The sequence below is a fragment of the Tenrec ecaudatus genome, chromosome 18 (assembly GCF_050624435.1).
Source record: "Tenrec ecaudatus isolate mTenEca1 chromosome 18, mTenEca1.hap1, whole genome shotgun sequence".
Classification (NCBI taxonomy): Eukaryota; Metazoa; Chordata; class Mammalia; order Afrosoricida; family Tenrecidae; genus Tenrec; species Tenrec ecaudatus.
In genome coordinates, this window is record NC_134547.1 from 40602774 (window position 1) to 40628360 (window position 25587).

Below are 25587 nucleotides of genomic sequence, written 5' to 3' on the forward strand. Positions count from 1 at the left end.
GCCTTATCAAGGATTGTGTATAAGAGCACCATGAAACTATTTGCCATATCATCCAGTGGCAGTATGTCTCTTCCTCATGAAATGGAATACAGGTTCAGAATTGTTTTCAACACAATATTCTAGTCAGCCATACCCATTTGATAGGAGCTGGTGATGAACTTTTAAGAGGCCACAATCAATGAAAATCCTACTGAGCACAGTTCTACTCCAACACATGTGAAACCACCATGAGTTGGAACCAACTCAATAGAAACTGGTGTAGTTTTTGGTCATTGAGGTAAGTCCTTGGGCCAAGCCTGCTGTTTCTATTTTACTGTTTTCTACTGAAGTGTGATCAGTAAGCCTGGGAGAGGAGAGACATAGGGGTTGATTTGAGGTTCAGGTTTTCAAAATAAAGTCATTTTCATTTTGGTTGATTGTGGCAAGGGACCCATGCCACGGTATTTTCTAGTGCCTCATGTGCATGTGAATGTGGACATTGAATAAGGACGACTGAAGAAGAATTGATACATTTGAATTATGGTGCTGGAAAGGAATATTGACAATATCACGCACTTCTAACAGATCTGTCTTGGAAGAAGTATGGACAGTGTTTCTTAGAGGCAAGGATGACAAGACCTCATCTTCCATACTTTGGACACGTTGTCAGGAGAGACCAGTTTTGGAGGACATCGTTTTTGGTAAAGAAGAAGGGCAGTATAAAGCAAAACAAAACAAAAAACCCAAACACAACGAGATGGATTAACACAGTAGTTGCAAAAATTGGCTCAAGCATAGGAACCACTGTGCGGATGTTGTAGGTCAGGGCAGTGTTCTGTTCTGTTGAGCATAGAGTTGCTATAGACTGGCTTGAAGATAGCTAACAACAACGCATGGCAAGGGCGAGAGTCGCATGTTTATAACTGTTGTCAGTAGTCACTCATGTGACTTTAATGTACCCATCATTTTAAATCCCTCTGGCCTTCAAAATCATGTCACTTTCCACTGGGGAAATTTGTGTATGATTAAACATACAGACACACACACACTCCTCCTCCTCCTCCTCTCTGAGTATTAATCATCTTCTCCTATAATTAGTAGTCAAAGTGTAAAGGAGACGGAATTAATTAGAGTATCTAGTGCAGTAAAACACCGCTAGACTCTGGGACATTATAAAAAGCCCTTCCTTAAATATTTTGAGCACTTTTGGGAATCAGAAACCGCTCTTTTAATTAAAAGATCCTTAACTACACCGAAGTCCTGGCTGGTGGCCAAGGGCGCAAGATTGAGTGAGGCAGGAATTTTTACCGCCTTTTTGGGACTTCTCCCACAAACTGGGCTAGGTGCTGCAAATAGATGGTCAAGGAACACGGGATTCTCTTGCTGAATCTGAAAGAGAGAAAGAGATTTAACATTTACCGAGGGAGCTCTTAATATCTGCCCGAAACTTTAATATGGTACTTCACGGCAGTACTATAAAACAAATATTACTATTCTCTCCATTTTACAGATCAAGAAATTGAGGTTCAGCGAGGTTTGGGGTTTCCCCGTGTCACGAGGCTACAAATTGAAAGTGAAAGGGAAAACTTCGGTATGATTTTTAACGCTTTGCTCTGGCATGCAACCCCGGAGCCCCACGTACAGCTTTCCCCTGGAATGCTCCTCACCCACACGCAAATTGCCCGTTTACCGGATTTTTGACAGCTGAACCAAGCTTTTGCTAAAGTCTGCAAGGTGGAGCGGCAGGGTGCACGGCACCCCGCCCTGACTCCAGTTGTAGCCAATGGTGGTGCGACATCCTTGCGTGTCGTCCAATCAGAAATACCCTTCCGCGCTCGGCTCTCTCTCTCCCTCCCGCCCCTCGCCTCCGCTTTCCCTGTGGCTCTACCGATCTTGAAAGGAGGGGGCAGTCCCTTCGGCCTAGACCCGGGTCGGCAGCCATTGAAAGAAGGTCTGCTAAGGGGATGCCCAATCACGGCTTTCGCAGGGACGCCTCGCAGGCCGCCATTGGTTGAGGTGACGGTTGCCCCGCCTCCTCCTCGCTCTTGGGTGACTCGAAGGCGGCGGAGGCCGGGCTGGTGGGGGCGGGCCCAAGTAGCAAGTTCGGCTGAGCTGGGGCGGCGCCTCCGAGGTAAATACTACTGCGGTGGGTTAGGGGCGCCGGGGTCGGCCGGCGGCGCAGGGTGGGGAGGCCAGGGCAGAGGAGACACCCCGCCGCCCTAGGTGAGTGCAGGAGCCGGGCGAGCAGGGCTGCCCAGCCGTCCCCTGGCCGCTCCGGACCCCGCGGCGGCCGTCGGGCCTGCGGGCGGATCAGTTGACAGCGCCGGCCCGCAGGCGGCCGTGCCAGCGGAGGGCAGAGTCCGCGGACGTCAGCCCGGACTTCCCCACCCCCGGGGCTTCCCCGTTCCCTCCGCCACCCCGAGGCCTTCCCGGGTCCCGAGAGCCGACCTCCGGGGAGGAGAAGCAAGCCTCCGGGGGTGGGCGCAGACGCAGGCTCCGGCGTCGACCTTTTTTACAGATAGAGAAACTGAGGCACGGGCCGCTGGCCGCCTCCCCAAGCCCCAGTTGGCATCTAGAGCTCGAGCTGTACTAGCTCCGGTCTGTGCCTTGGGGCGTGTTGATCGGTTTGGGGTGTTTGTGCCCCACCTCCCCCGAACAGTGGGGTTTTGGCCTCCTTAAATGGCGTGTTTTGCTTTTTTTTTTTCCCCTCTCTCTCCCGGTTTTCCTCTTTCCAGGCTGAGCATGGTTTTACACAACTGCCTTAGGTGAAAGGTGAACACTGGAGACCAGGTATTTCTCTCGCTCTCGTTATAGACGTAGTTTTTATTAGCAGATCTACCTCCTGAAATCTGGAAGGAAGCTGCCGTTCTCCGGAGTTGGTACTCCCATCAGTCGGGTCAGCTGCTGTGTAGTAATTAAGGATTTAATTATGAAATAATTAGGGGACTTAACGATTGTTCATCTTCCAAGTACAGACTCCCAGAGGAAAATTCCGATTTTAAGAGAGGATGTTCATTTACTTAAGTGTTGGTTTTCTACCCCCTCATTCCCCTAGCCAACTTAATGGCCTACTATTTCCCACTGAGTTGTAGGTGGATTGAACTGGAACAGAATTAGGAGACAATAATGTGCTGAAAATTCTTATTGAAGTTCATGCACTATGCATACCGATAACACCCAGAACACTCTCTAATGCTTTTTAGTATGGTTTTGTAATTTTTTTCTTTTCTTTTTTCCATAGAAGCCACCTTCTCATTGGGTAGTAAATTTTGTGAAGAGCTACTAAGGCTGTTGTATATGCCAGAATAGATTCGACGGCAGTATTTTTTAAACCTGGAAGAAGCTTTTAATCATAATTCTCACTGCCAGTGAGTTGATGCCAACTCATAGCGACCTGATAGGACAAACCCCTGTGAGTTTCTGAGACTATAAAACTCGTTGGAGTAGAAAATCTCGTTTTTCTCCCTCAGAGCTATTGGTAGTTTCGAACTTGTGACCTTGAGGAATGCAGCTTAATGTGTAACCACTTTGCCTCAGGGCTCCCTTTAGTCATCATTATTTATGATGATGAACTTTTGGTTTTCACTGTTTCAGTTTATAAGGTCATTTATTTTACATGAACTTTATCAGGTAATAAACGGTCGGGGCACTAGAAATATAAAAAGAAAGGACTTGGGGGAACTTGCAGTTTGTGGTGGCCAGAGTTAACTCTTGTGGGACAGGCAGCATTTGTTCATTGGTTTTCTACTATGGATATAGGCACAAGAGCCAAACTCTAATTTTTCATTATAAATCCAAGTTGTTTTCATGTACACAGGACTTAAAAGGACTGCATTTTCGTGTACTTGAATTACAAGGAAATTAAAGCTCTTTTCTAGTCATAGACAGGTTGGAAACAGGTTAGTGTGTCTTCTCTCTGTCGTCTATACAATGACTCCGTCCTCGTTGCCACGTATCATTGTTGTTGCTGGTTGGTGATACCCGGTTGGTTCCAACTCGCAGCACCCAGTGTTCAGTAGAATGAAGCACTGCCCAGCCTTGCACCATCTTCACTGTCCTGTCTTTGTGTGAGCCCATGTGCCTTTCCTCCTCTTGGGGACGATTCCTCTTTTTTGCTGGTCCTATCCTTTATCAAGCACGGTGTCCTTCTGGATTGACCCTCCTGCCCAAATTCGGGACAATATTTTAATATTGTAACTTTAATTCTTGATGAGATAGCCTCTTTAGAACAACTCAAACATCCCAGGAGATATTAAAAAGTTCTTTAGGAAAGTATAGCCTGCAAACTTGAGAATCAAAATGACATTGTGCTTTTGATAAATTAACTGATTGTGTTTTTCATGTAGCTAATCTTTTTCATTTGTATTATTTATTATCTTTCAAACTTGGTCATTGTGGTCTTTAATATTTTTATGTGCAACTTAATTTGTTTTACAATAATTAAGTTCCTCTTTACTCCTCATACACGCTGACTAGCTCTGATAATCAGATACATTTTCAAATGTATTCCACTTGAACCGTCCCTCATCCTGAGCGTGGTTAAAAGAAAGATCTCCTATTCAATAGGGCCTTGAGTTTCAAATGTATTTCAACTGTTAGGTAATGTGAATTCGGTTCTTAGTCATTATCAGAATATTCATAATCACTTAATTTTCCAACATGAAATTAGAAATGTAGTATGTAGATGAGTCACTCATGATATATGCAAAATGAAATACATTAGAAGCAATTTTTTAAAAATTCAAGAAAAGTAGTAAGAGAGGACAAATGAAAATTTCTTCCTCGACATCAACCCCCAGCTTGAGCCTGTTTTTAAGAATCTGTATGTATGTCTTTGTGTGTTGCCTCACTAACACACATGTGAAACCTTTACTTACAGACAGAAGCTGAGTGAACATGGCATGATTCCTGTTGTGTGCACCCATCCTATCTTAAATCTTGTGTTTTTCAGTGCCTGTGACACTGTGCTGAGTATGTAAAAATACTTAACAAGTGAACAAATAAAAACAAAAAGCCCTTCCTGATGGACAAAGATATCATTAACAGTGTGATTTCAGCCATTTTCTTCATACATTCTTTGGGGCTCTTAAGACTTAATTGAGTTATTTTTCATATCCAAGTAAGAATAGAATATGGCCATCCTAATTATTCATCTCTGTAATTGGAGAAAAGTGTACTAGCAGGGTCTTAGGAGCCTCTAAATGATAGAGCCTTAAAATTCCCCCACTCAACTTTCTCTACCTATCAGTTGCAATTTTTAATGTGATAATTTAAAACTTATTATTCCTTAATGGGTTCTTTCTAAAAGAGGTTGGCCATCTCCTTTTTATTTTTGGACTGTGCTCTTTAAATATTTTATAACCCTCCGCTTTGACTGTTGTACTTGTCTAACATGATCCACTCTGTTACTGGGGCAGCTCATTCCCCTGTGCAAGTTATAAAGTTACCATTTATTGTTTAGTTTACCTTAAAATATAGTGCTTGATGACTATTTTTAAACTATCTTATTAATATGAAAAGTTATGTCTAATAGTCTTGTTAACTGTCTCAGGTAATTAAAAAAACACTTGAATTTGAAAATATTAAACAATTTAAATATAGTATCCTGATGGAGTACACATAATAATTTAGTTTTGCCTTGGTAATGTAATATTAATGATAATGTGATATTTTAAGTTATTACATGGATTAAAAATTTTTAAAACATTATGACATGAATATAGTTATAGAATATAGTTAGAGAAAGCTATATGAAGCAGGAGTTGACATGAATGAGTTAAATTAAAAAATTATATGGAGCAGGAGTTTTTGCATCTAATTTAAGAGCCAAGGGAGTCCTAATTTTAACATTGAAGAAATCACTTGAAGTAATTAAAAATATTTTATTCACAAAATAATAATGGAATTGTTATGCTTTTTTGTCAGAAAAATTTCAATACCTTTTTTTTTTTAAGGGAATGTTGTAATGCTGCGCCCTTGGTATCAGCTCCTCGTTTTTACCTCCCTCTCCCCCGTTAACCCCTGATAAATTAGAAATTATTATTTTCATATTTAGACTGTCTGCTGTCTCTGTCCTTACACATGTTTCTGTTGTTTGTCCCCCTGGGGGGTGGGGGGCCGGGGGCGTGGTGTTACATGTCGATCATTGCAGTTGGTTCTTAATATATTTTTAAGAGGTCCAAACAACAGCTTATTTTTTGGTTTGAAATTTTCTTTTTGGTTGATCTAAGTTTTCTGAGAGCAACAAAATATGCAGTAAATCTTATGGATTTTACTCCTAAAAGGCCCTTTTACAATGTATGTATTCTTTTGTTGTTGTACTTTTTATTATTGTATCGTTTTACATTGTTCACCGTCTTGCAGCTCAGAACTGAAGAAGTCAAATGCATACTGCAGGAAACCACAGAAAATAGTTGATTGGGAAGGGAAATTGTGGCTGATACCTTTAAAGATAGCGTAACATGTCATGCAAATCCTCTAGCAAAGTCCCAATTTGTATCTGAGTCGCAGATCATAGTATCTCTTCATAATGACTATACAGTGATCAGAAAAGAACAAGGCCATTGCCTTGTTGACAATGTTGGCACTTTAAGGGCACTGTGTCAAAAGGAGCATTTCATTTTGGTACCTGAAGGGAACAGAGCCAAGTTAAAGGACTGGGGAACTGCTTGGGCAACCTCTCTAAGGGGGTTCAGAAAATAAACTATCATTTGTATAGTGCTAAGATACAGGTTTCCACAGGTGTCTTATCTAAGTGGCAAATTAAGTTGACCACCTTCTTTTTGAAGGGGACAGTGCCCTCAAGTGGAGTTAAAGCAAACACATTACAAAAGTGGAATAAATAAAGCCATGAGAATTACCTCATGTAGATCTGTTCCCGCCTTTACTGCACAGCTATCTCAAGATGCTGCTTTGAAGGGGTGCCCGGTGATGAGCCCTGTCTCAAAGTTGACCATTGTTAAATATCTGATTACCTAACAGTGGTTTCTAAAAGAAGTGCTATTCTGTGTACAGATTTTTTTCAGATGGTATAATTATTAAGATAAACGACTGAACTTTAAATTTGGTTCTGTAGTTCTAGGAATATTTATTTTTTAATTCCAAGACAGAAACCACAATATGTATGTGCTATAAAAATAAATAAGCATATGTATGTATGTGCGAATAGATAAGATAGTGCTATTTGTGCTGTAAGCAGAAGAAAAATACTGGGTATGGATCCTGCTGCCCCAAAGAAGAATGAAATAAGTACTGTATTTAGTGCTGGCTACTAAATAAAGTCATTGTTACTCTCTCTAACAAAGAACACACTGGAATGATTGTTTTCACCAAAATAAGGAATAAACATTTCAACTTGAATGAATGGAATTATGTAATTTAAAGTCAATTAAAATGAGGATTATAAATATTTTTGGAATGATGAATATTGTTGTAAAAAATTTAACTGAAAATTTACATCTGGGGAAAAACCCCATCTTTTGTGTGTACCTTCTAAGTATATTAAGTATAATTAAATTTACAGTATACGAACATTTTATATTTGAAATTAAAGGACAAAATATACAAAATAAAAGAAACAAAATTGAGCCAGAAATCAAGTGGTCCATTATCAAACATTGCGCATAGATAAATGAATTGTTAAAAGTTTATGAATGTGACTTTGGTAGTGTTTTTCTTGATAGCTAACACTGCAGTAAGTCATCAAGTAATGCTACTAGGTTGCTAGCTTGTACATGGATGGGTTTCTATAAAATAAAACATGCTTAAGCATGAAGCATGTCTCTTTGGTTAGTTGATGGCTGCAGACAATTTTTTCTCAGTATTACATTTGCAGTCTTCTCATTGGGAGGATATCTTCAAAAATGAACCTTTTGTGTCCTAGGGGAGAATGCTTTTGCAAGCAGGGTCAATATCAGGTTTCTTGGATCTGAAGTGGTCATCTTCCCAAGTCTTTTGAGCTGCGCAGCAAGTTTACAGGAATCCTGTTTTGTGGCTAGGCTATATGTACTACAAGATGAAACACTACTTGGCTGGGTGCTGGCCTCACAATTGTCATATTGGAATCAATTTTATCTTCATAATTGCTATATTTGAGCCAGTTGTCAGCACTGTAGCAGGCATGTTGCCCCACATAACCACATAAAGTGACACTTTTTAGATAGGTGAAGGTTTTTAAGGAAGGTGGGGAGTACCTCCAAGATGAATCAGGTAGAAACTTGCTGAAGTGCAGAAGTGGTGGGAAAAGGACTACAGAATTACCGTGGAAGAGATAGCTATTGAAGTTGAGAACCCACATATTGTGGCATTTTCAATTTTAAGGGGCCCTTGGTTCCATGTGTACCAGAAATATACCAAGATCAGCGAGCTCAAATGGTTTATCTTTCCAGCAGTCTTTTAAATAAGATTGAAGCTGATAAAGGAGATTTTGTGGAACAATTTAGAACTGGGAATAAGTCCTGGGTTTCCCAATATGATCTAGAGCAAAGGCCTTATCAAAACTGGCTTCTTATAAAAGCGTAAGAGCTCCCAATAAAATAATCTTTAAAAACAAACAAACAAAAACCCCGGCTCCTGAAATCTGCTGGGCCAAATAAATTCAAGGCAGAGAAGTCAAGCCCAGAAGGTTAATGGCAATTGTGTTTTTGGATCGCAAAGCAGTAATTCTGACAGATTTTCTCAAAGGACGCAGAACAGTCTCAGGGACTTATAATCAAAGAGCCTTTAAGAAAATGGAAAAGTGCATTGGTGAGACAAAGACCAGGATGGTTTTGACTGAGGGATTTCCTCCCCCACAGTGATGGTCACAGCTAGGTATTGAAGGCGGTCCTGTGAGGATTACACTGGGAGATTTAGCCATCCACCCTAGTGTGTCACAGACATTGAAAAGAAGCACAAGTTGAGTCCCTGACACCCAGCTAAGAGTGCAGCGTCCTCAGGTATTGGAGATAATTTGTTTTTCCTCCAGAAGTATGTAAATCTAGAGGGAAGATATGTGGAGCAGCAATAGCTTCACATTTTGATATTATTGTTACAGATTTCTCCGATTTTGTAACTACTTTTTGGATTTGCCCTTTTATGTGTAGTGTACCCATGTACAGAAATAACTTTTTAAAACTAGAGAGACATGTGTCGACTGAAAAACAGCCGCATATTTAAGTTGGAATTCTCTGAAAAAGCTGCTTAAAAAAAATTTTTTTTAATGCCAGGACTTGTATGTAAGTTTATGTTTATGGTATTTACTTGAATTTAATTTCATAGATTTGAGTGTTTTGCAAACACATATTTTGTTGCCTCTGAAGGTATTTTACAAATTTCTTGTTTTTTTCATCTGTTTTTTAAAATTTGCAAAATTATGGTAGTTGCAAGGAATATATGTCTTTTCACCCCATTAACTACTTTTGGAACAATTCATTTTGTGTTTTTGCCAATGGAATGAGTTTCTTAACACTATTTTAGTTTTAGATTATATAAGATGAAGTCTAAACTTTCTTTTTGCTTGTCCTCTAGGAATTTTCATTTGCGGTCTTTTTGCAGTATGGACATCACATTGCTACAGATATGCTCTGGGACTTCCGGTGAATTTATCTTTTGCAGTTTTGTGACAAACTTAATAGATGTTGTGTCCCTGCCTTTTTTTTGAGTTACTGTTTTAAAGTTAATATCACAATGAGTTCGAGCTTATGGAGCCAAGAAAAGGTTACTTCCCCCTACTGGGAAGAAAGGATTTTTTATATACTTCTTCAAGAATGCAGTGTAACAGATAAACAAACACAAAAAGTCCTTAAAGTACCAAAGGGGAGCATCGGACAGTATATCCAAGATCGTTCTTTGGGGCATTCAAGGATTCCGGCTGCAAAAGGCAAGAAAAATCAGATTGGATTAAAAATTTTAGAGCAATCACATGCAGTTCTTTTTGTTGATGAAAAGGACGTTGTAGAAATAAGTGAAAAGTTCACAGAGTTGCTTTTGGCAATTACCAACTCTGAGGAGAGACTGAGCCTATTTAAAAACAGAAGCAGACTGAGCAAAGGCCTCCAAATAGACGTGGGCTGTGCCGTGAAAGTGCAGCTGAGACCTGGGGAAGAAAAATTTCCTGGAGTTGTGCGCTTCAGAGGGCCCTTGTTAGCAGAGAGGACAGTGTCAGGAATATACTTTGGAGTAGAATTACTGGTAAGTTTGGGCTTTTGTGTTGTGTGTGTGAGTGCACACAAGTTTTTTTTTTTTTTTACTTTTAAACTAAGTTTCTACAGAAATGTTTTATAATATTTAATATTCACAGTCTAGGATTTTTTAAATAAAAAAGGTGACACAAAGCATATGTATTGAAACATCATCCTACATTGTTGTTTAAACTAACTTCTGTAGTTGCTCTGGCTAGTTGCTGTCAGGGCCAACCCCATGTGCTGGCATGGCAACCCCCGGTCGTGGAAGCCCCAGGTAGTTATAAAGCTGCCCCACTGAATGTTCCTCCTTGGAAAAGGACTAAAGATCGACCTACTACAGTGGGAAATACAAATAAATCATGTAGTTATTGAAAATGTTGTGTCAGAAAGTTTAACTCTCTGTTGATATCAAACTCTGAAGAAGTTTGATATGGTGGCACTCTGTGTTGGGTGTTGGAGTGTTAACCAGAAGGTCAGCAGTTCAAACCCACTAAGTACTCCATTGAAGATTGTGAGATTGTCTGTTAAACCTGTAAACATTTTCAGTCTTGGACACCCTATATAGAATTGCTATGGGTTAGATTTGACTCAGTGGGAGTAGACTTAATTTTTGGTTACATTAATCTACTAGGTTTTAAACCAATTCACAATTGTTCATTGATAATCGTGACATTATCATTGTGGGTTTCTCAGGGCTTTTTCCTAGTGCATGCTGCTGAGCAGTGATAATTTGATGCAATGGGACTTTGGTATTTAAGTTGTTGCATTTTAAACTTAACACTGCATATGAAACTCATTTTGCACTAAGCACAGACCCAAGACCTCTGTGAGTATATTTCCAAATTTAACACTGCCTCTCAGTAATTTAAATATCACTGTCACGTTGGCATTCTTGTAAGTAGAATTCCATGCCTTATTTGTTTTCTATACACTTAGAAGTGATTGTGAAAGAACTGGGCATTTGAATCTTGGATCTGCCCTTGCCTATCTCAGTGAGTAATTACCTGAGGTCTGCAGCATCTCTGAATTTGCTGTAAAATAGAACCCTCCAAAAGACGCCCACTGTCCTCTCATGCATTTGAACCGACAGTTGTGGGGTTCCCAGAAGTCAGTTCTGACCTATAGCAGCCCTGTGCACAGCAGAACAAAGCACCGCCTAGGTCTGCACCAAACTCACAAGTCCCTGTGACTGTTGCAGCCACTCTGCCAGTCCACCGCGTTGGGGGCCCTCCTCGTTTTCGCTCCCCTGACAACATGCCCGAAGATGAAATCCTGCCATCCTTCCCTCGAAGGAGCACCGTACTTCTTCTGTTACGGACTTTGTGTTTGGTTCGGCAGTTCATGCTACCACCAGCATTCGTAATCTTTGCCAAAACCAACATTAAATGCATCGATTCTTATTCTGTCTTCCTCATTCGATGTGCAGCTTTCACACGCACACGAAGTAACTGAAAATGCCACGGTTTGGGCTCGTCCTCAGAGTAGCATCCCTCCTCGTCAGCGCTCCCGAGAGGTTTTGTGCAGCGGATTTCCCCTGAAAGGGCGTCCATTTGATCTGCTCCATGAGCATTGCCAGTGGATCCAAGCAAGATAAAATCCTTGACAACTTCAAACACTTTTTTCTTTAAAGCATGTTATTGAGGGCTCTTCCTGCTCTTGTAGCAATCCATACGTCAGTGTATCAAGCACATTTGTACATGTGTTGCCATCCTCGCTTCCTAGACATTTCATTTCTATTGAGCCCTTCAAACTTTTCTCCATTTGTTAGGATGTTACCTGTTGGTTCACTTGGGAAGATTTTGTCTTTACATTGAGTTGTGATTCACCCCGAAAGGCTGCACTCCTTGATCTTCATCAGCGAGTGCGCCAGGTCCTCCAGCAGTAAGGTTGTGTCATCTGTATACTGAAGCTTGGTAGAAGCCTTCCTCCCATCCTTATGCCACATTCTTTGTCATATAATCCGGGTTCTCTGGTTATTTCTCAGCATTCAGATTGAGTCAGTAAGAATGGTGAGGGGGAACAACCCTGAGCACACTGTTCCCGCTTGTGGACCATGCTCTATTTGCACACTGCATTTGATCCATGTTTAGGTTCCACATGAGTACAATGGCGTGTTCTGGAATTACTGTTTTTTCACGGTAATCCATAGTATGTTATGAACTACAAGTCAAACGCCTTTGCATAGTCCCTACAACTCAAGTAAACGTCTTCCTGGCATTCTCTTGCTCTCAGCGCGTAGTCATATGTCAGCAATGATGACCTTTGTCCCACGTCATTTTCGGAATAAGGCCTGGACCCCTGGTAGTTCCTTGTCAGTGTAGTTCTGCAGGCATTGTTGCATGAGCTCCAGCAAGATTTTAGTTGCATGTGATATTAATTTTATTTTATAATTGCGTATTCTGTTGGGTCACCTGTTTTTGAAATGGGTACAAATGTGGATCTCTTCCAGTTAATTTGTCATGTAGCTGTCTTCTAAGTTTCCTGGTGTAGATAAGTGTTTTCCATGTTTTATCAGCTTGTAGAAATATTTAAGTTTGTATTCCATCAATTCTTGGAACCTTGTTTTTGGTTGGTGCTTTTAGTGCCGCTTGGACTTCTTCAGCCCCGTTGGTTCATGCTCACGTGCTACCCCTTGGGACGGCTGAACGCTGACGCAGCCTTTGGTACAGTGATTCTGTACTCTCTCCATCTCTTGATGCTTCCTGGGTCCATCACTATTTTGTCCATAGAATCTTTCAGTCTTGCAATTTAAGGCTTGGAGCTTTTTCTTGCGTTCTCTCCATTGAAGATATGCTGAGCATGTCTTTCATGTTTGGTTTTCTAACTCTTGGGCTGTGCATGTTTCCTTAGAATATTTTACTTTGTATTCTCAGATTAGCCATTGAAACGTTCTGTTCAGCTTTTTGACTTCATTATTTTTCCATGTGCCTTAGCTACTCTGTGATTAAGAGCAATTTTCAGTGTCTTTTGTGACATCCGTTTTGATCTTTTCTTTTTTGCTTGACCTTTCAATGATCTTTTGCTTTTTTCCTGTGTGATGTTCTGATAGCCTCTCACTGCTCATCACGTCGTCTTTCATTAATGTTCACTACAGCAACTCTGTGTTTGCAATGTTCTGGAAATTCAGGACAGCTATACTCAGTTCATGTTTTGACTATTAGGGTTTGCATTCATTTTCTTGAGCTTTATCTTAAACTTACATACGAGCAATTGATGGTCTGTTTGACAGTCCCTCACCGGTTTTAGCTGCCGATACTGAGCTTCTCCATGTCTTTTCCCACAGATGGAGTCAATTTGATATTTGTGTGTTCCCTCTGGAGAAGTCCATATGTATAGTCATCATTTATGTTATTGAAAAAATTTTCTATGGACAACTTACTGCTCTTGCAAAATTCTGTCATGTGATCTCTACTTTCATTTCGATCACCAACAGTATATTCCAACTACTCCGTCTTTGTTTCCAACTTTTATAATCCAATCACCAATTCCTATCACATCTTGATTACATGGTTGATCAATTTCAGCTGGAGGACATTGGTAGACTTCTTCAATTTCTGCATCACTAGCTTTCGTGCTTGGTGCATAAATTTTATAATTGTGTTGATTGGATTTACTTGGATGCAGATAGATATGATCCTATCACAGAAAACATTGAACTCCCAAGAGAGATCTTGAAATGACCTTTTGATGATGAATCCAACCCATTCCTCTTGATTGTGTCTTTCCTGGCATAGTAAATAATATGATTTTCTAATTCATTATGGCCAATACCAGCCATATTTCAGCTCTCTTAGCACCGAGGATACCAGTCCTTATGCCTTTCATTTCATCCTTGACAACTTCCAACTTTCCTAAAGTCTTACTTCATACGTTCCAAACGGCCGTTACTAATTGATGTTCTCAGCTGTTTGGTCTCACCATTGCGTTGTGCCCCATTAACCAATGAAGACTGACTAGCTTCACTCCCACAGGCTTTTACTTCACTCACATCACCGTGGTGGACTCGACTCTGAGCTAGCAGCTCCTCTTCAGTCATATTTCAAGTGCTTTCTGGCTCAGGGACCCATACTTTGACATGATCTCTGACACTTCCCTGCTTCCAGTCATAGGCCTTCAATATGTGACAGTGTTGCGATTCTATACGTAAGGTTTTCAGTGGTTACTTCCTCTGAAGTGGGCAGCTGATTCCTTCTTTGTCGTCTGTTCTTTTCCTGGAGGCTGCGGTGAAACGTGTTCATGTTGGGTGGCACTCCTGGCTTACAGACTCTCAGTGGCATAGTTTCCGGCATCATGGCAACACAGACCACCACAGTAAGACAGGCTGACAGACAAGTGATCCTCTATGGGGTTTCTGAGACTGTAAATCTTATAGGTGCAGATAACTTCATCTTTCTCCTGAGAAGAGGCTAGTGGGTATGAACCATCAACCTTGCCATTAGCAGCCAATTTGCAGTGTTTTGTGAAGTATTGATGCACAATAGCTTTCACATAGTGGCTGACATATACATAGTGTTTAGTAAATGGAGTTAACATTACTGTTATTTTAAAATTATTTTTATGTCAAAATTATTGCTAAAAGCACACTAATTTAACAAGTGGAATTGATTTTTTAAAGTGTATTAGGGTTTTTAATGGTCTTTTCAAGTAGCTTTATTTTAGTATTAGATACAGCTTCTTATTTATGTATTTTCAGCCACCCTAAGTATAGTAGCAACTGTTTTTAATTACATTTATGTCAGTTAGAATGTTACCAAGAGAAGACCCTGAGAATTCCTTTTTATTATGGACCATCTATCTATATCTATTTTCCCTCTTTCTCTCAAAAACTAGGAAGAAGGCTGTGGTCAAGGGTTCACTGATGGGATATATCAAGGAAAGCAACTCTTCCAGTGTGATGAAGACTGTGGAGTGTTTGTTGCCTTGGACAAGCTAGAAATCTTAGAAGACAATGAGACTGGATTGGAAAGTGATTATGCAGGGCCCATGGACACCATGCAAGTTGAACTCCCCCCTCTGGAAATAAACTCTAGAGTTTCTTTGAAGGTTGGAGAAACTTTAGAATCAGGAACAGTTATATTCTGTGATGTTTTGCCAGGAAAAGAAAGTTTAGGATATTTTGTTGGTGTGGACATGGTAAGATTTTTTTAAATTATTTTGCCATTGTGAATATATTATTGTGAATATATTATTAGATATTATTATTAGATTGATGGCCAATTTTGGAACACATTGAATACTGAACACATAAAATTGGTGGATTTGGAGTAATTTAAAGATCATGTTTTAATTTAGTTTTGGTTAAGGGCCATTGAAGTGTTCCAGGTTTATAGATTGATTATAATTATATTTACTATTTTTTCAAGTGTAAATAAATTGGAATAATGTGTTTAGCATCGTGATTTATCATTTTATAGCTAACCAGTAGACAGAAAATAAACCAAACAATCAGTACTTTATTTAATTTTTTTTTAATTTTGAAAAGGCTTTTTATTGGCTTCATTTTGATTTGAGTATCTCTTTTTCTAATAATATTTTGCATTATTTTATTGTCTTTATGTGATTTTAATGCCTAGCCTAAAAATCATTTTAGGAAGGTGCCAGAGTATAGAAAAAGCACAATGCTTTAAAGCCTGGGTTTCAGTCACCTGTGGATCTAGTGAAACTCCAGGTCCCTGGGCTTATTTGCATCCTAATGAATCCTAATCTCTAGGAAAGTCTTTTCAGAAGTATTTCTGATTTCCTCAAGTATACTTTGAGTTGCTAAGGCATGACTGTTCTACCCAAAGTTTGTGCTATCCTATTGCTTAAGTGCTTTGCCTAACTTGAGTCAGTGATGCTGACTCATAGCAACTCTGTAGGACAGGCTAGAACTGCCCCTGTGGACAGTTTATGGGAGCAGAGTGAACCATTATCTTTCTCCCTTTGAATGGCTGGTGGTTTTGAACTGCTGACCTTGTAGATTGCAGCTCTGTGGGTAACCACTATGCCACCAGGGCTCCCTTATCTTGCCTAGGGACTTTGATTAATATCAGCAGTTATTTTCTAAATAAAGCATTTGTGAAACACTTTATTACATGCCAAATTAGAACCAGAGCGGTCCCCTCATGATAGCTAACCATAAAACATTCCTTCAAAACGACATTTTAAAAATGTTTCCAGTACTCACTTAGGGAGCTTATGGTTGAAGAAGGAGTGGAGTTGATTCGTTACTTCTTCAGGACGTTGACTTCAGACTCCAGCTTGGCACAGGCCACTGAGACTTTCCTCTCCTAGGATGGCAGTCTCGGAATTAGCTTGCCCACTGGTCATAAGCTTCATAGAGGTCTGTCCCTGAGCTTCTCCCCCACCCCATCCCCAAGTGTTTTTTTTTTTTAAATAACTTTAGTAGGCTACTTAGAGGAAAGTTCTGGAAAATGCATTTTTCTTCATCTTCTCGTGTTTTCAAAAATATTTTAGCATCCTGAACATATTAGTGGTGCTCAAGCCCATTGGTCTGACTGGCCCATCCCAACAACAAGCTCCATGCCCCACACCCCTAGATGATACTACAGCTACATTGGAGTGGAAAATAATTAAATCCCAAAGTCTCCCTTTTGGAGAAAATTCTTGCAAACTTATAAAATGACAAAGGAACCATGAAAAACTAGACTTCCCATGTACAGAAGAGTGTATAGGAGTTCAAAGTGAATATTTATGTACCAAGGAATTGTTGAGTGATCAGAGCAACCTAGGATTAATATACTATTAATAACTCTTGGTGCAAATCATGTCTTTTTTATTATATAGACTCACATTTATAGTCCAGTACAACATTAAAAACACTTTTGATTCAGTTATCATTTGTGAGACTTGATTCTTAAGATTTCACTTCTCCACCAAAGACAAAAGCTTGGTTTCTGTGATAATTATGCTTAATATAGAAAGTTTTAGGCAAACTAAAAAAGTTTTAGGCTTTTAAAGTTTTACCAAAAAAGTTTTAGGTAAATGTTATCAATGAAAATATTTTTGGGGTTCTTGGCTGGACAGTATTGATGTCCATATTTAGACTTTATGGTGGAAGATTTCTGTAACAGATTCTTTAATTAATTCCTAGGACAATCCTATTGGCAACTGGGATGGAAGATTTAATGGAGCACAGCTTTGTAGTTTTGCAAGTGTTGAAAGTACACTTCTTTTGCATATCAATGATATCATCCCAGGTATGTTTGTTCTATATTTTACTCATTTGTAAGTTAGTTTTAGGATGCACTTTACTATAAGGACATAAATAGATCTGTTTCAAGATGTGTTTTTGGAACTTAACTTTTTTTCACTTCCCAAATACATAAAGATTTGCATTTTGAAAGTATGTGGTATGGGTAGCCTTTATATATCACTTACTTTCATCACTTATCCATTCTAAGACTAGACAAATGGATAATTATAAAAGTCAGGAAATGTTATAAATTGCTACCTGTTTGAGAGTCTGGCTTACTCACTAATAACCTCTTGTTATGTCATCTAATATAATATTGTGGAGAGGCCTCCTTCAAAATTTCTTCCATTTTTGGGATAGTAATAATGGAGGTCTGTAGTTAGAAATTCAACTTTACTTTTTAAGAAATTGGACTTTATGTATATTTATTAAAATGCTTTTATTGGGGGCTCTTACATCTCTTATCACAATCCATACATTCTTTCAGTGTGTCAAGTAAATTTATGCATATGCCGCCATCATCATTTTCAAAGAATTCTCTTCCCACTTGAGCCCTTAATATCAGCTCTCCATTTCTTCCCCGCTTCACCGCCTGCCCTCCCTCACGAACCCATGATAAGTTATAGAACATTTTTTCCATATCTTACAGCGTCCTATGTTGCCCCTCACCCACTTTTCCATTATTCATCCCCCCTGGGAGGGGTTCTAGGTTGATCCTTGTGATTGATTCCCTCTTTCCCTCCCCCAACACCCCAATCCTCCTGGTATCTCTACTCTCGTTGGCCCTGAGGGGTTTATCTATCCTGGATTCCCTGTGTGGCGGGCTCTTACCTATAGCAGTGTGCATGATCTGTCTAATCCAATTTGTAAGGTAGAATTGAGATCATGATAGTGGGTGAAGAAAGTACCAAAGAACTAGAGGAAGGTTGTGTATTTCATCAGTGCTGTACTGCACCCTGACTGCCTCATCTCTTCTCTGTGACCCTCTGTGAGGGATGTTCAATTGTCTACAGATGGGCATTGGGTCTCTAGCTCCTGCCCATTCATTCACCTTGGATATGGTTTTATTCTGGGTCTTAGATGCCTGATACCTGATCCCATTGACACCTCATGATCACACAGGCTGGTGTGCTTCTTCCATGTGGACTTTGTTGCTTCTCAGCTAGATGGCCACTTGTTTATCTTCAAGCCTGTAAGACCTCAGACGCTATATCTTTTGATAGCCGGGCACCCTCAGCTTTCTTCACCACATTTGCTTATGCACCCATTTTGTCTTCAGTGATTGCATCAGGAAGGTGAGCATTACAGAATGCCAGATTGTTAAGAATAAAGTGCTCTTGTGTTGAGGGAGTACTTGAGTCAAGGCCCAATGTCCATCTGCAACCTTAATTCTTAACATATAGATATGAGTACATAGTTCTATTCCCCTCATTATCTATATGTTTACATATATTCATACCTGTATGTAGGCCTCTATAAATGTCCTTTGCCTCCTGGTTCTTCCCTCTATTTTCTTTTTACTTCCCTCTTGTCCCACCATCATGTTCGGCCTTCATTCGGGTTTAGTAATTCCTTGCTGCTACATTGCCCTTGATTGAGCCCCACTAGGCATCCTACAACCTTCCTTCCATTGATTTTAGTTCACTTGTTTTCCCTGGTCCCTGGGTTGGTTCCCCCCAACCACCTTCCTTTCTTCCATCTCCCCTAACCCCGTATTCCCCCGGAACCATTGGTCCTGTTCTTTTCATCTCCAAATTATTTATCCCGTCTATCTCATCTAGATAGACATGCAGATACATTAACAAGTGCAAAACCCAGGCAAAGCCAAATAAAACAACAAAGGAAGTAAAAAACAACAGCAGCAAAAAACAAACACAAAATTACAATAACAAAAAGAAAGCCACTGACAAAAATGGCAAAGCCTATAAATAGTTCAAGGTCTGTTGGCCATTACGAGTGTTTCCCAGTTGAGTCTAATGGGGTGCCACACTCTGTCTCCAAAGTCTTTTTGGCATTCCCCGGGGACTTCATCAGTCTGCTCCCCTGCTGCTCTGCTGCGTGCTCTCAGAGCCTCGCCCCAGCGTGATGGCGCCAGAGCATGCACTGATCCCACACTGTATCTCCAGTGCTGCCCCCACAGTGTCGTGGTTCAGTGCGGGATGCTGTGTCTCATGGTGGGGCCAGCTGTACGGTCCGCCTCATGCTTTGTCTGCTCTGAGCAGGAACCTCATCCTTGGGGTTTGTTGGGCCAGGATGTCCTCTTCTCCCTCTCCATTCCTTTGCGTTTCTCCCATTGTTTGAATCTCACGTGCTCTTCTCCCCAAGCTGTAGCCCCAGTGCTGTCCTCTGGAGTGCATTCTTCTGGAGGGGGCCGGGGGGCGTGGGGTCCACATAGTTGGCATTGGGGCCGGCCCTGCAGACCTCTCTATTGGTTCCTTGGTCCATGCTGGTATGTTGTATTCATGTCTTAGCACATTGGGTTGCAGCCTGGTCTCTCTCTTCTCTCCTGTGGAGGTAGAAACAATACCCTCCCCTTGGTTGATTAGTGCCCTGCTCTCCCCTACCCATGTCTTCTTTTTTTTCTTCTTCCCCACTTTCTTTCCCCCTCATATTTAGTTGGCTGCTGTGTGTATCCCTGAATTGGTTTGGCCCTGCCATAGGTGCTGGACCTTACCCCAGGGATATATGTATATAGTAGCTCTTCCCCTATGCCCCACCTTTTTAAAATTTAAGCTTACCTCAGTGGACTCATGTTGTACTTGTCCTTTTGTGCTTGACTTACATCACTTAGCATGATTTCCTCTAGTTCTTCCCATGCAGAAATGTGCTTCATGTATTCATTGTGGCACTTTAGGGCTGCTTAGTACTCCATTGTATGTATGTACCACAGTTTTTTGGAACCATTCGTCTGCTGATGGAAATTTGGGTTGTTTTCAACTCCTTGAAATTGTGAACTGTGCTGCGATGAACATTGGAGCACAGATGTCTGGCCATGGTTTGTTTCTTGCCTCTTCTGGATATATGCCCAGTATGGAGATTGCTGGGTCATATAGTAGCTCAATCTCAATCTGTTTTAGAGATCGCCAAATCGATTTCCATAATGGCTGTACATATCTACAGGTCCACCAGCTGTAGACAAGCATTCCTATCTCCCCACAGCCCCTCCAACACTTGCTATTTTCTGAATTTTTGAATTGGGCTATCTTTGAGGGTGTTAGGTGGTATCTCATGGTTGTTTTAATATGCATTTCTCTTATAGCTAATGATTGGGAGCATTTTCTCATATGTTTATTGGCCATTCAGATTTCTGCCCCTGTGTGAAACTTCTGTTCAGGTCCTTTGCCCACCTCCTTAGTGGACAGTTAGATTTTTTTTTCTTATTGTAAGCTTTCAAAGTATTGCAGATTTTAGTAATAAGGTCTTTGTCTGATGTGTCATTACTAAAGATGTATCCCATTCGGTGGGTTCTCTTATTACTCAGATTGTTTTAAGAAAAAACCTGCAATCTTCTGTTTTGCCTCAAACTAGTAGATGTTGTCATCATTGATAAATACTGTGCAGTTACAATATCAACAGTGACATAACCCACTGTTAGAATTTCCATACTAATGTAGTTAATAGTATGTTAACCATAATATTAACAGAGGTCATCAGATAGAGTGATTGTGTGCCTCTAAATAACAGACTGGAAAGGCTATAGGACTGTGGCCAGGAATGTACACGATACTGAATTAGATGACTTAGACTTTTAAAAACAGAGAGGAGTCAAGATGGCTTCAGGTAGACTCACCTGCCCAGCTCTCCTGTTGTTAGACCAGAAAATTAAGAGGCATGGGAAGCAAGCAGGAGGAGAAAGCAACAGGACCGATGGTTCTGAAGGACTTCAGGGGGGGTGGTGGCAGGGAAAGGGAGTGATGAGCAAACAACACCAAAGAGAGGGGAACAACAACTAGGGAATTAAAAGCAACAACTAGGAGAATGTAGAGATCCTGGGAGTGTTGGAGGAACAGCAATCTAGCTGAGAGAAATTACTGAGAAGGAGAAGAAGGGCGAGCGTGATGGGACAGGAGGAAGGTAAAAGGAAACAGAAGAAAGATCAAAGCAGCAAAGCTAGGGATAGAGGTATAATGATAGGTGTGTACATATGTAAGTATATTAAATCATAAAAATAGAGGTATCGGCCTATGGAAATACATTGAGGAATTGGATGGACGTTGGGCCTCTGCCCAAGCCCTCCCTCAATGCAAAAACACTTTTGTTTTAACAACCTGGCATTCTCTGATGCTCCACCCTACACTGTCTCTGAAGACAAAATGGGCGCATAAGCAAATGTGATGAAGAAAGCTCATGGTGCCCGGCTATCAAAAGATATAGTTTGGAGTCTTAAAGGCGTGAAATTAAACAAGCGGCCATCTAACAGAGAAGCAACAAGTCCAAATAGAAGAAGCACACCAACCTGTATGGTCATGAGGTGTTGACGGGATAATGTAACAGGCATCAGAAGACCCCAAACAAACAAACATACAAAAATATTGTTGAGAATGAGAGGGGTTGGGGCAGAGACCTCAAACCCATCCATTGACAATAGGACATCCCCTCACAGAAGGGTCGAATCAACCAGGGTGCAGTATAGCACTGATGAAACACAATGTTTCTCTAGTTCCTTGAGGCTTCCTTACCCCTTACTGTTATGACCCCAGTCCTGCCTTTCACTTTGGGCTAGACCAGAGCATGTATACTGGTACAGAGAAGACCTCAACACATGGAATCTAGGTCATATAAACCCCTCAGGAACATAAATGGGAGTACTGATACCAGGAGGATAGGGAGAAGGTGGGGGGAGGAGTGGAAGATGGGGGAACTGATTGCAATGATCTATACATAACCTTCCCACCCACCCCTAGGGGGACGAACTACAGAAATCTGGGGGAAGGGAGACAGCAGTCGGTATAAGATAAAATAAAAATAATTTATAAATTATCAAGGGTTCATGAGGATGGGAGTGGGAGGGAGAGAAAAGTGATGATATCAAAGGTTCAAATAAAAAGGAAATGTTTAGAAATAATGATGGCAACATATATACAAATATGCTTCATACAATTGATGTATGGATTGTTAAAAGACCTGTAAGGGCCCCCAATAAAATGATCTTTAAAAAAATACTCTTAATAAACTTGATAGGCCATGATTGTTCTCATCTTGCTGACTTAAAAACTGGGCTGTAGACTAAGTTACTTGCCTAAGGCCAAAGTAAGTGGTAGAGCCAGAATTCAGATCTTAACCCGTCTATTTCTACTCCAAATCCTTGGTGTTTACTTAGGATAGGAATACCTGCAGGAAAACCATTTGTTTCAGTCTCCCTTGTAAACTTGGGCAATATTGTTTCCATGGAGATGCATTTTGTCTCTAGTTCTGTAAGTGTTGAATTTTACTGTATCAAGGACCACAACGAATCAGGCAAACTATGTAAATGTTTGTTTTTACTGCTTGTATTGCTCTCTATTGCTGATTTTGGCAGAGAACTCTTTCGATTTACTCACGGGTGATTTCAGGTTCTTGGCTTCTTCTTTATAAAATGAAGAGGTTAGTGAATTAATGAGAACAGTAGTAGCTGCGGCAGGATTCTCGCCGTTCTCATGCACAGCAACCGCCCGTCTATTGGTGGAGGCTTAGTGTGTTGCTATGATGCCCCACAGCTTTCACCAGAGCTCCCAGAGCAGCCGAAGAAGAAAGGCCCAGCAATCTACTACGCCCTGAATTCTGTCTAGTTGTCTAACTCAGTGCCATAGACTCTGATGCTGACTCATCGCAACCCTGCGGGCAGAGTCGAACTGCCCCAGCGGGTTTCTGAGATTGTAAGTTTTTACAGGAGCAGAAAGCCTCCTCTTTCTCTTGCTGAGTGGCTAGTGATTTTAAATTGCTGACATTACAGTTAGCAACTCAATGTTTAACCCACTATGTAAAGGCTCTTAATCCTTACTAGGAGAAGGAGACCTCATCTTTCTTTCAGTGGAATGGCTGGTGGGTTTGAACTGCTGACCTTTTGGTTAGCAGCTTAACACATAATCCACTACACCACCAGGACTCCTCCTTAGTTATCTAGTGCTGCAATACCAAAATACCACAAACTGTGATGTTCATAAACAAAAGTATATTCTCCCACAGTTTAGGAGCATAAAAGTCCAAATTCACAGCATCATCTTTTTCTAAGTTGGCTTATCATTTAGGAGACAGGTCTTTATCTCTTCTCAACATCCATAATCCTGGCATCCCTTGGAGATCTCCATGTGTCTTAGCATCATACTTCCCCTGAATCTAGGAGGGAGCTAGTAAAGGGACCTGAGTCCAAAGGACATGCTCTGTTCCCAGCTTTTCTTTCTTGGTGGTAATGGGTCCCTCTCTTTCTGCTCACTTCTCTCTCCTTTTAAAATAAACTATTTCAGGCTGCACCCCAAGGAAATTCCCCTACGTTGGATCAGGACTGTGCTGGGATAAGGGCACCATATCCTATCCTGGTGGTATAGAGGTTGCACGTTGGGCTGCTGGTTGCAGTTGGAAATCACCAGCTGCTCTGTGGAAGTAAGGTGTTACTGTCAACTCATGCAAAGAGTTATACTCTCAGAAACTCACAGGGCCAGTTCTACCTTACCCGATAGGGTCACTATGCGTTGGCATTGACTTAATTGCAGAAAGTTTGATTTGTTTCTGTTTTATCCTACTCATAGGGAAGCCTGGTGGTGCTGTCCTGTAAGCATTGAACAACTCACCACAAGGCTGACAATTCACACTCACTGTAGGAGAGTTGAGGGCATCTGGTCTCATAAAGATTTATAGCCTCAGAAACCCTGTATAGGATGGCTGTGAGTCAGAATTGACTTGATGGCAATGGTTTTAGACCATCCTTAATTCTCTTCCAGCAGATTTCTTATCACATCACATCATGGGGATCATTACATTGCATCATTACATAGCTACCAAAGTACTTTGAGTCATGGTCCAGATAGGTTGACACATATTTTGGGGGAACACAGTTCAGTCGTGACAGATTGCAGTAGCTTATCAGTAACTGATCACTGTGACGGCACATGACTATTGTGCATAGATCCTTCATAAACTTGGGCTGATGAGTTAGGGCTCATTCTAGCCTACACTATTTGGCTTTTCTGTCTTCCTGTTGCTGAGTTGATGTACTGTGAATTATTTAATATGATTCTCCAAGCCATAGCCTTTGTTACTCCCTCCAAACAACGTTTGTTTCCCTGATGGAGCTAAGAAAGAAGGTTTTGGGGAGTGGGGATGGGGGAAATGGGAAATAGATGCTGATTGGATTATATGATTCAGCTGTGGGAATTGTTAACAGGATCCTTCTGGATATAAAAGGCCCCATATGAGAAGCGGGAGGGGAGATCTTACTACCAACAGGAGAGGAGCGAGGAGGGGTGTGATTCCTTTATTCAACAAGATCCCTGTGCATTGAACCTCCTTGGTCCAGGAGGCAGCTTTGACAGTAGAGGAGCAGCAACAGCAGAACCAGGAGCCAGAGCATGAGACAGAGTTGTAGACTTTTCAGTCCACAGATCCAGTAGTGAAGCTGAGTGCTCTGGGGAATGAGGCCCACCTGTGGCGTGCCTATGGCCACTTAATTGGTGGAGTTGGGTTTGCTGAACCACAGAGCTTGAGTGGAGTGATTTTGACTTGAGGATAATAGTGGCATGACAGGCCCCTTGGCATTTATTGGCAACCCTACAAGAGCTATGTAACATTGCCTGAGCAGGCCAGAGAACAGGCCAAGAGGCTGAGGGCCAGAGAGACGCCTGCCTACCTTTGAGCACAGCAGAGAAGAAACCATCTTGACTGAGCAGTTGCATCTTGAGCATTTCTGACCAGTTAACTTCTCCAATAAACTATGAATTCTGTGTGGCCATTGAAGTCAATGCTTGCACCCAGCTACAGAAGTAGGGTGCTGTGGGAGGAACTCATGGTGTTAGAATAAAGGAAAAGGAATGGGGACATACGAGCAGGAGGAGGTCAGATGTGGCCCCCATGCCTTTATCTCTTGTTTTGCTGAGTTTGAAAGTGCTCTCTACTTTGGGCCTTAGTTTTACAAGAGTACATTCATTAATTTAGGTGAAAATATGTGATGCACATTGTTATCAGATCTTGGCTAAAAGCAGAGAATACCAGAAAGATGTTTATCGATTATGCAAGTGGATTTTACTGTGTGGATCACAGCAAAATAAGAGTAATGTT

At 41.0% G+C, this 25587-nt stretch overlaps 1 protein-coding gene across 4 annotated transcripts in view; it reads left to right on the top strand.

Moving 5' to 3' along the window:
• Positions 1-2059: 2059 nt before the first annotated feature.
• Positions 2060-25587, top strand: part of CYLD (CYLD lysine 63 deubiquitinase) — a 101998-nt gene continuing 78470 nt past the window's right edge. The window contains exons 1-4 of one of the 4 annotated variants that reach the window (XM_075537702.1): positions 2060-2110; positions 9487-10149; positions 14973-15275; positions 17236-17341. In XM_075537702.1, coding sequence (XP_075393817.1) covers positions 9646-10149; positions 14973-15275; positions 17236-17341 — 913 coding nt within the window. In that variant the 5' untranslated portion in view covers positions 2060-2110; positions 9487-9645. The other 3 variants (XM_075537700.1, XM_075537699.1, XM_075537701.1) reach the window with 3 other exon arrangements.